Here is a 12,168-nt window from a genome sequence, read left to right on the forward strand (position 1 = left end):
TGCTTTAACGCGAACAGAAATATATCTTCGCTGGTACCCTCTGGAGACAAGAGAAAGAGGAAGTTCCCCCATTGCTTACCATCGCATGTCTGTAGCAAATGTCGATTTCAAATCGTATACATGAAAGAATATGTGGTAACCAATATTTAATATGTTTTTTCCTCGACTGGGGATCGAACCCATAACCTTTCTTGTTTACAGTCACACTGCGCCTCAACTGTCCTTTATATTAACATTAAATATATTTGTATTAGCATATTTTGATAATAAGAAGCTTCCTCATCAATTTGATAAACGTCAACTAAAAGAGTACAAAATAAACTCACATGAATTAAGCGATAAAACATAACGCTAATAAAACTAATTGACTGCGCTCGCGATCTGTCGCGTGAGAGGGTAACCATGTTGTTGCTTTTATTAATTATTATTGTAATATATGTATTATTTATCCTATAGTAGAATTTTTTTTTTTTGACGCCAACATGTATTTAAAACGTGTATAATTAAAATGTCCGGTTGCACACGATAGTTCTAGGTTCAAAATTGAAATATAACTTAACTTCACGCCCGCTCTGACTACCCCCCTAGGGATGTATCCCTAGGGGAGTACCATAGGCTACTGTCTCTACATACCTCTTTCGCCACGTCCACTGTCATCAACCTCTTCATACATGTGCTGGGGGGAGGAGTCCTCATGCTTTTTACGTGATCTTCCTCCATCTTTGAACTCAGTAGTTTGTGAAAGTCAACCTAGCTTCTTACTTTGAATTTGAAACGATAAATTTCAATTAAAGTAATAGCAAGGGAAGATCTCGGTTGACTTTCGAAAACTGCTTAAAATAGTGTGATGCCATTTAAATTAAATTAGCCTAACGCCTATATTCCTCATATAGCAGAGTAATCAGAAGGAACCTAATGTCGGGACGCTCTGTTCCCCAATTTATGCTTCAATTTTCGAGACATTACGTGTTGAGTGTTGAGGAGTAGTTCGTCTTATTTGCGACATTAATCTATGAGATAGGTTACCCAAATGTTATCGTCAACCTATTGTAACACAATCTGTATACGGATGAGCAATTAGCACCGCGGGAAACTTCGTATCGGGTTTCGTAGTTTTTGCGACTGTGCCGAAACTCGACGAACTAACAAACATCCGACACAATGGCCTTCCGCTGAATACTTATACGTTTTTGTTCATTGTGCCGCTCCTATATCCTGTTGTAGAAACTAATATATTATTTTCATAATTTTTTAATGTTAGAAAACTCTTTTACTTACTTTTTATTAGATATCTATATAATATACTTACTTATAATAAAATTGTAAGTCTGTATGTTGTATGTCGGCAAACTTCGTGTTTGTTTCATTAAAATCGCTTTACAAATAAAAAAGTTATATCAATATATGTATAATATTTTGTTCACCAAAATTCCTATAAAACTTTACTTTGAATATATATGTTTGAGTATGTATATGAATACCTATTATCTATAAAATGATAATATTATTGGAACACAAAAGTAATTCAGATTAATAAATAAATAATTGTGTACTTTAAGCGGGCGAAGCCGCGAGCGGGTCACAATTTAACAAAAAGACTATTAATGTCTTCTCTATTTGAATTATTTTTAATCTCAAACTAACGGTTCTAGAGCCGGTGAAAAACATCGATATTTTCAATAATGTCCCAGTTTTTATGAAATTCAGATAAATCGATTTGAAAAACCACTTGTAACTGTCAACGATAGCGATAAAAGAGGGCACGATCCATCATACGTACATACATAGCTGATATCATCCATATTGCATTATTATCATTAAATTGGATTCTATTCTCTATGCTCCTAGCTTTAAGGGTTATATATGTATAAACATATAGTTTTTTAAGTTTATATACGTTTAGCTATCTAGCAAATATTCACGTAGACAAATCGGCGGCGGTGATATCGATTTATTGTTTTGTGTTGAAATATAAACATGATTATACCGTTGTGGTGCAGTGGTAATACGTCGCACCAAGCACAGTAGTAAGTTCAAAACGCAATGAAAGGAATGCTAACACGACCGATGGTTTCATCTCTGTATGATGAAGAAATGACAGGTTGCTAGGATAGGCCTAGCTTATGATGGAGGCCGGCAGGCCTTATCTCCGCTAGGCGGAACTCTACGCCGCGCTTTTTGCTCCGTTACAGTCATTTTATTCTCTGTGTGGAAATCGAACCTACAACCGTCGCGCTTACAGTCGCACGCTTGTGCCATTCACTTGGCCACGACGGTTTCAATATCATTAAATTTAATTTCTATAATTACACATGCGTATTAAATAAAACGTCGGTACCTTGAAAACAAATTATTTTTAAAGTAAACATAATATTTAGTTTAAAAGTACTTAATTATAATTGATATTTTGTTCTTTATTTTTCATAAATATTTCCTATTTCAATGATATTTAAAAAAAATTGTCAGTTTCGTAGTATTCTCGTGTTTTCATAACTAGAATATTTACTGTATGGTAGGTGGCCACGAAAAGGGGGGGACACGACATCTTAATTACCTCTTAATTATACCAACTATATGTTGCTATCATATAAATTGGCATTCGTAAGAACTGGTCTTTTAAATTACTCGAACAACTCTACATGACAGTTTATAAAAACTGCATATCAGAAAAGTGGCAACGAGAAGTTCGTATATATTACAAAATATTTTTGACTTTTCTGTTTTTCTGTATTAATTTCTATTAAATTACTCTGTTATAATTTTAAGAGAATCTTTAATATTATTTTAATTTTCAATCCTTTATATAACACCTTTTATATTATGCCTAAAATATTTGCGCTAAAATTACATAAATTTTGCCCATTTTTTTAAAATATAATCATATTCCCTAGTGAGGATTGAACCCATAGCCCTTGTGTTAACGGGCAAAAGCAGCACTGAGCCAAGACGTAATAGAGTAACATGTATTTTTACTTAATTGATCTACAGTGACACGAAAACAGTTTTCGGAAGTACTTCGATAAAACATGTAGTCACCGTGACGTGTGAGCGTGGAGCGTGCGCCTTAAGTGAACTCAACCATGAAGGGACTGATAACACGCTTAAACCCGTCTCTTTGTTACAACTTGTATGTGTTAGTTGATGGTATAATTAGAGTTAGTGCAGCTGTTAACGCGATGGTTCTGGGTTCGATTGGATGTCGGGGGAATTAATTATTATTTATTTATTTATAGGTAACTAGTGCACCCGAACGCGGCTACGCCCGCTTGAACTATAAGAATATTTATTAAATATATTTAAGAAATTATTTACAGTTTTCAATAGAGAGATCCGTTAAGCAAGCTTATTTTGGGTGACGTTTTCTAACAACAAACTTTGCAAATCGTTGCCTAACGACGGTTGTTATTAACATGGCGGAATAAATTGTATGTCAAATTAATAAATATTTTAATATATTGGTATAAATCGAAAATATTACAAATATGAGAAAAAAAGTATCCAATGTTCATCCCGGGACCCTCAAGTATCTCTATATGAGTATTTTATCACAATTAAATTAGCGGTTTGGCCCTGATTGCGTAAAAGACAGACAGACAGACAGAGTTACTTTCGAATTTATAATATAGGTATGGACAAGGCAAAAGCTTCGCCATTCAACAAGCAATGCTTCAAAAATACGAAGGAACAGAGTAGCTTAGTACTAGGTTCCTTCTGCCTACCTTATGCGTAACCATGCGTATGTATATATGGAATACACCATCCAAATAAAAAAAATATAATATATTGGAATTGTTAAAAAAATACTCTTTACATTTACATTTTTTTATATATATCAGTACATTCGTTTCAGTATATAATTAAAAAAAATGCAAATTAAAATAGTTAATCGGTACTATTAACAGTAAAAAAAACTCTTCCACCTTTAAAAAAGTAAACACATATAAATAATATGTTATTATTACTGTTCAATAATTATGGAGCACAATCAGGTTTTCTTTCGCATTCCGATACCAATAACATAGTCCAGTAATCCCTGTATACTGTCTAACAGTCCGCTATCACACGAATGGCCGGTTTTATAGCTAATTATCGCCTTTCTCAATGATCGCTTTAAAATCTTTATCTATATACTGAAAATTTGTATTTAAATGAAGTAATATTGCTGAATTTGAACTCGATGTAAACGAGTTCAAATTATTTTTACGAAATATTGATTTAGGTAGGTAGAGTAGATATAAATTAAGGAAATAATTCAAATATAATGTGAACGTTTCTTTCTACTAGTATTATAAATATAAAAGCTTGTAAACATGGATGTTTGTTTCATCTTACTGCACAATTTACTGAACGGTTTTAGGTGAAACTTTATAGTTAAAGTTTCGAAGCCGCGTGTGCGTCGCTAGTATTATATAATCTTGATTGATTTCTTTTTAAAACATCCAAATAACATATAGAAATCTACTGACAAACCCATAACCACTAATATTCGAATGCCTAAATAAAGTTAATTAACTTTAAAGACAGCATCAGCTTGCAAAGACGTATCCACTTTTATTAAAGAAATTAATATTTGGTAAATTTATCAAACCGTGAAATATTTTCAGGAAAATAAACGTTCGTATTTTAATCTTAAGGTAGGGCCATAAAACATTTGGTAAACAAATGATATAATAATAAATTTGGAACTCCTACATAAATTTCAAATGTTAAAATTAAGCCTACAGAGAATTTTATACGAATATTTTAATATTTATAAGTACATTCTAATATTTTACAAAAATAAGATATTTCAGCTTCCCGATTCTCGCAAATTGCAGGGTAGGCAGAGGGAACCTTATATTTAGACACTCCATTCCTCATTGTGTGTGGATTTATGGAACGCCGTTGCCTTGTTACCAGAGTTCATTCCCCTGAGTGGCAATTGAACCCACAAATGTTTAAAGTCGCCTGACGGGTCTGCCACTGCGCCACGATGGCCTCTGCAATAATACATCCCACATCATTAATTAAACAAGTCTTACGAATTACGATGAACAAATAAATTGCAACCTGTCAGGTAAAAAATTGATATTGTAATTATGAAAAATCAAATCAAAAAAAAAAAACATCAACATTAAAAAAATCGATTAAGCAAAATCAGAACCTAAGCCTAATGTTGCATATCAATTTCTCTTAAGATAGCGTTCCAACAAATCATTAGTCAAATGCCATATTAAGTGGGCAGGAATACAGGACACCTTGAATATGACTTCATTATAAATTGTCAATAGACCTATCATTAATTATGATTGATGATTCTAATGATTTATTACATGCATTCCTAAAATCCCATTGTATATCAAAAATTAGAACAATATAATATTATATTTATTTATAATACATGTATCTACCATCATGTTTGCCTGTATTTGTTTTTGTTACCATCGTAATATAATCCTTCGTCAAAATGTTGACGTCGCACTATGAAGTGTCACACGCTACATCATAAAGCTTAGAATTATTATTTTTTATGAGATTTAGAAGAATATGGGTCCTGTCACCTTCACGGGTGTTAAAATAAGCTTAACCCACCCCCAAATACTATCTCAGCGTAAAAACAAATTGAAGTTTTCTATAAAGGTGGCTTATATTATAAGATCTATCGCCTAGTCACGACAATTCCATACAACCATCGCCCGATCAGACGGGTGCAGTATTCAAGCGGCAGATGAAGGGGGGGAGCTACCGCGTCACGGCAACGCCGGTCAGCGCTCAGCGCTCGCGGACGGTCTTCGCTCAGTCTGTCGCTTGATCCGCGCACCAGCGCACGTTTAGCACCAAATCTATCTATAATCACACTTGTGTTGTACGTGCGGCCCAAACTTTGTGTAAACATCGTGCGGATTGGATTATTTGCAGTGTCTGTGACGTTTGGTGACATCGGATGTGATTACAGTGTGTCTGTCAATATTTAATCGTACGGTTCTAAAAACACGAGCCGATGGTCCTTTTGAATAGTAACATGAAAATTAATGGTAAACTTCCATTCAATATTTGCATGACATTGATATCTTTAATGTTTGTTTTTTTTTACATTTGGATGACATGATCGTCTTGGCTTGCACGACGCACGATTGAATAAGAAAATACGCTAATTTTTCTGCGTCAAAATATACAAATAATTTATAAACATTATTTAAATTGAAGCAATTTAATTCTTTCGGACCACCGAAACGGCCAAAACAATGGTGGACCTCACATCTCTCATGTTAGACTTTGAATTTAAATATGAGTTGGCTTGAACAATTGGTGCATTTAGTTAGTCGAAATACGTATATGCATTAAGGTTGTGTGTGACCCTGTTGCGCCTACGGGACCAGCAGCTGTGGGTGGACGGCATAGCTCGAACCGCCTAGAGAACGACAGTGGGTGTTTGAATGGAGCCAGTTAATAATAATGGTGAGATTTAATCACCGCCATAAAGGTTACACAACAAAGCAAGCAAATAAGCTACGAGCATGTCCGTAGCTCGATCTGTAGATGAAAATACTTTTTAATAACATTTAAGGATAGACAACTAACAAAAGCTTTTAGATAGACTTTTGGCTTCTAGACAAATGTAGGCACTAATCATTAATAATTATAATCAAATAGCTTCGTATTACTTTAGAATCAAAATGTTATTTTTAGATAATTTAAATATTATACCAAATATAAATTGGTTCAACCTTGTGCTCACAGAAAATGTAATTTGCACATGTCGCTAAACAGACCTCGGATGTTGACTGACAAAAAACAGAACACCCATAGACACATGTGTTGCGGATCTAATTCACACTGACTTAATACTAAAAGCCAAACTATTTTTAGGCATGTCTTAAATATATTGTTTTAAATTTGTATTTAATTAAAAAAAAATACAAATCATGAAGAAGAGGAAATTTAATCTTAGAACGAATTAGCCAGGTAACCCTATTATTACTGGCGCATCTGGCGTAAATGATAAATGTGTTCGTCGAACAAATAACAAAAAAAATGTTTCGAAGAGAAACCTACACGGACTGCAGCACGTGGGCCGGCAGATGCGCCGACGCATTTGGTACGACTTTCAACTTAAAGCGCTTCCTTTATCTCACAATCTTGCCAACCTTGCGAGCAGCTGTGATTTAAACTTCATTATTAGATCATTAAGATATTTAATATAACTTGATACAATCTGTATTATTTAGCATTGTATAAGCATGTTTATTTATTTATTTTTTTACTGATATATTTTTAAGTTTGGAGGCCGCTCTAACCACGATGGTTGTGGGTTCCCACTTAAAAGTATGAAATATTTATTCTCATTTCATTGTTCTGGACCAACGAGGCAAATGAGGCAAAGCACACCATTGAGTTCTTCAGCTCTTAGTACCTCAAGAATTGGCTTGAAATTGGGGAACGGAAGTGTCTTAATGGGAAATAAAGTATCTTAACACTAGGTTCCCAGATTCTCTCTGTCTATTTGCCATAAAAAAAACTTCTAAGTTTCAAGTTCAAAGCAGGTCAAGTCCGGCTCGAAGGCTCGGTCCTTCGGTTTTTCTCTGATTACGATCGAGTATTTGTCGCCATTTATGGAAACCTGCCGGCTTCGCCTATGTATCGACAACTCTGGTGTACCTGACATCAATTTCATACTATACCATAGACCGCTGTCATGATTGTAAATCTCTTACGGAATAAAATTGACTCCATTGTCAAGTATATAAATAGGGATTGAAGGTCTCAATATTATATGGAATTAAAAATGTATACTGCTAATAGAAATTCTCAGTATAAACGTGAAACATGACACGCTTATTTCTAAATAGTATTAGTGGCAAGTAAGTGTAGGCACGTTGTATTTGCAAGCTTTAACAAACTTAAACAAACCAAGGTGGTAACAGCCTGCACAATGTAACGTCGTAGTGTTTGAATAATTGTCGAACTACACTCGTGATTATTAATGTTTGCAATTTAAGATAAATTTAATGTTATATGAGATTCTTAAGACAAGTAGACAATTCGAATCAAATAGTGTCTTCAGTTTTGGAACGTTTACCGCATCTCTATTCTCTCTCTCTGACTCTATTTTCTACAATAGAAATTATCTTTTTAGATTCAAAATTCATACTGTAATTATAATAAAAATAAATAATTTATAATGTAATTATAATAAAAATATTTCTAAAACAATTAATTTTAATTACCCCTAGAGTTTAACAGCACCAATTTATTATTGAAGATAATAAAAGAAAAATAGAACCACCCCATTCATGAGTAAACTGGATTCAGTTAAAAAATAACCCAATCACAAACACAGGCACGCTCCCACCACCTGCTACACAGCTGCCCGGGATTTATAACTGACGGATATAAAATATTCCCCTGGAACTCGTCAATAACTAACTGGTGCTTGGCAACTTTAAAAATGGGAAAAGAAAACGAAGTAATAATTGATTAAAGTAGCATTGTATCTGATAATATTGTTATTAGTAAGAATTTTTTTTGTTTATGAAATAGGTTTAGGTATTGAGTATAAAAATATCTATGTTAATAGTTTTAATGGTTTTAATGGATAATATAAGATCTCTTCCGTATTTATATAATAAATAATTAATTAATCTCATTTCACCCCAGATTTTCTATTCGCTACTCAGAATAATTGAGACTTGGAAATGTTATTAGAAAGGTAATCCATAAAACGTCGGTTTATGGTGCGATTTTGTAATTACTTTAAAGCGCATTGCGGTAATAAATTGTGATGAATGTGTAGGTTAACTTATGTACCCAATTACCCCACTCTTTTATGGTGATATTGTTCATAATTATTCTTACGCTTTTCCTAAACACTGCAGCATTAGTAAAAATATCTTAGTGATAAATCACTCTTTTCTCTAATTAAAAAATCCGACGACTTTATCTAATCAGAAAAAAAAATATTTCTATATATTTATTCAAGTGGAAATCGAATCTGCAATCATCTATTTTACTTTTCTACGTTGGAAGCTTGTTAAACAATTACAAATATGGCTTGAGGCTTGGAATTGTAACGTTTAATAAAATGTGCATGATGTCACCTTCGTTAAAATATCTAGTGACCAATTTATCTCGCTGATTAGATAATTAATTTATAGCTAGGTATAACTTTTGATTATTTTTGACCATGGCCTAAAGTTATTATTTATTATCTAAAGAACAAATTCCATTTTTATCAGAATATCAAAATATTTTTGGACATTTCTTTTGCACAATTTGGCTTAATTCAATAAATATATACCTCTTGTATTAACAACCTTGACAACAAAGACGCAAACGTAAATGTTTACATTTAGACATAATTAATCCTCTGTTTAGACGTAATAGCCCTCCGTCTGGAAGGAAATAGGTCTCAAAATAAATAGCTCCTTCTCTTGGCTCCAACGAAAATAGTCGATCGCTTTCTATTTCTTAAGACCATTAGCACATCCTGCGTGCAATATGTTAGTTTTGTTGAATGTGTCCGTTATATTTGAACGGAACTTATTAAATTGGAGATTATAATATACTGGCCGTCGTGGCGCAGCGCCACAAGGGTGTGACTGTAACGACGGTTGTGGGTTCGATCCCCACTCGAAGAAGTGAAATATACGCGCGGCGTTTAGTTCCGCCACTCAACACGCAACGCCTCCAGACTTCGTCAGAAAGTGGGGAGCGGAGTGTTTTAACACCGGGTACCCTCTGCCTACTCTGCCGTGTGCGGGATACAGCGTGAAGTTGAAAGTAGTTTTTAAGGAGCAATTTGATTGATTTGAGCCATGGGAGCTCTCAAGAAAGTTAATTTTCTGTTATAAATAATACAGGCCTGCTTAATAATCAATTAAAGTGTTCGACGTAGTGATTTATTTCTATGTAATTTATTATATTCCATTTTGAACTTAACGTTTTTCTCAACATATTTCTCTAATGTTTTGAAGTGCTTTGTTTTAATTTTGATTTTCAAATCCATCTCAACTGGGGTGTTGTTATGAAATATTTACTAATTACATCAAGGAAAGTAATTTAGTTCACGCCAAAGCGATACAATATTGCTATTATATCGGATGACTCGTGTATTGTGCCTTGACGAGGGTGATTTTACATCGTTAATCAATCCATTCTTCGTGAGGAAATTTTTGATTTTCAATTGAAATAACCGCAGTGATTACTAAATCCAATATTATTATGTTAATAATTACTATTTCTTTCTTCTTCTTCTCACATTTCAAAGGGACTTATTGATAAAGTCGTACCTTTGAGCTGGGATGTCTGTGCTCCGGATATGTTTTTTTTTCTATTTCACATACGAGTTTTGGCTTTTTGTTCCCTTAACTGGTTTATTTTATTTTTGTTCACCTTTAGAAACGATGGCAGATGTTGACTTTTTCTACTTCCTTCTCTATTAATTTTGTGATATACAAATCCATAGACAACTACTTGTTTTTATATATATGTACATATTTATGGAACAGATGTGCAATGGATATTTTTAAATTTAATGCTTTTTAACTTCTTTACTTTAAAATTATGTCTTATTTGTTAGCTTTTATAAAGGATATAGAATATAAAACATTGTGTCTTATCACTGATAACATAGAAGAATAAACAGCTATGTTTTCTATCAAGTAGTTCTATCAACAATAACTCTCTAGATATCTTGATATATTTATTGCGATCGCTGTATATTATTAGTTATCACTATTTACTATGTATTTTATTCAGACCACTTTCCTTATTTGATTTTATTTACTTCTTGACACCCCTATTTATTTTATCAAAGCAGTATAGGCTCAAGGTGTGTAAAATTTTCATTTTAAGTGCTATTTTCTATGTTAATAGAAACAATAGATTTTATTAATTATTCGTTTTATTAATTTAATTTTACATTTGTTTTAAATATTAAATTTTTTAAAAAATAGATACAGTATAAGCAAGTCATGTAACATAATCATCCCCAAAATTCTGTGCTTTGATGAAGCCGCAGGTGTCCATCTCTGGCGTCTCTCTAAATTGCGAAGACAATAATTCTGACACTTTTGAAGGCTGATGTACTCTAAATCTGTCTTCTAAGTTAGAAGCAAGCTCATTGTAAAATAAAGCTACTTCTATAGATCTCTATTCAATATAAATATGTATATAATTGTTTCGTTTTCTTGATGCTTATTTTATTTATTGTTTTTACATTTACACGAATAAATAATATACTATGTATCTTTCTTAAATTAATAATACTTTAGGTCTTACAAATATTCATTTTATTCCAAAACAAACACGTTTGCATAAATTGATTACCATTTAAAGAAAAATAAATTATATTTAACAGAGAACAGCATGTAATCGTTAATATTTTGACGGTCCACTGTTTTTGTGTTATATTAAGTTGACATGAATGCAATTCTTTATATGCTTCCAAAAATGTAAACCATTTAATATTTTCATTTCTTCGCTCTGATGTCGACGGCACGGCGTTGAGATTCGGCACTCAACACTCAAATCTTCGAAATTTGGCTTAAATTAGTTAGCGCTTTTACTCTAGGTACCATCTACCTACCCTTCTACATGCGAAATATAGCATAAAGCTGAAAAGAAATGTAAATATAAAATACAAATAGATACCACTTTATAATGAAATACGCGTGACGGTCTAAAATTTTGCTCCCAAATTCGTCGCCCTCGGGCGGTATGGGGAGCTCTGAAACATATGTCGAAAACGTCGTGTTGCTCCATCGATCTCATACAAACATGTTTATATGGGTACACATGTAAAACGACATGAACTTACATTTTTTTATAGTTTCACGCTATGTTTCGCTCACAGCAGGGAAGGTAGAGGAAACCTATTGTTAAAGCACTCCATTGTCCAGTTTCCGCTGAATTCTGGAGGTAGTGTGTGTTGAGTAGCGTAACTCAACGCCGCGCTTTGCATCGATGCCACAGGACAGAAATGATTCATTTTCTCGAGTGGAAATGGAACCCACAACCCATTGCGTTTACAGTCACACACCAGTGAGCTGGCCTGAGCATGTATTTACATAAAGATTTTATTTTGCATGCTTATCTCAAGTCTTAATATTATCTATATTTATTTTCCCTATAATATATATCGATCATCATCAACATAAAATTCATCACAAACTTTATTCCCTCTCAATG

At 33.2% G+C, this 12,168-nt stretch overlaps 1 protein-coding gene across 4 annotated transcripts in view; it reads left to right on the forward strand.

Annotated features, from left to right (window-relative positions):
- The first annotated feature begins 5,765 nt into the window (after nucleotides 1-5,765).
- Nucleotides 5,766-12,168, forward strand: part of ckn (CRK like proto-oncogene, adaptor protein) — a 119,345-nt gene continuing 112,942 nt past the window's right edge. Inside the window, exon 1 of one of the 4 annotated variants that reach the window (XM_085198344.1) lies at nucleotides 5,766-6,014. Coding sequence is in view for 2 of the 4 variants with exons in the window: in XM_085198345.1 (XP_085054471.1) it covers nucleotides 5,981-6,014 (34 nt within the window). In the remaining 2 variants the exon portion in view is untranslated. Of the gene's footprint in view, nucleotides 6,015-6,226; nucleotides 6,439-12,168 lie in introns of those variants that run through there. The other 3 variants (XM_085198343.1, XM_085198345.1, XM_085198346.1) reach the window with 3 other exon arrangements.

This window comes from Heliconius melpomene, chromosome 15 (genome assembly GCF_056956725.1).
Source record: "Heliconius melpomene rosina isolate 202511_hmr_F chromosome 15, ASM5695672v1, whole genome shotgun sequence".
In the NCBI taxonomy this organism is placed as follows: domain Eukaryota; kingdom Metazoa; phylum Arthropoda; class Insecta; order Lepidoptera; family Nymphalidae; genus Heliconius; species Heliconius melpomene.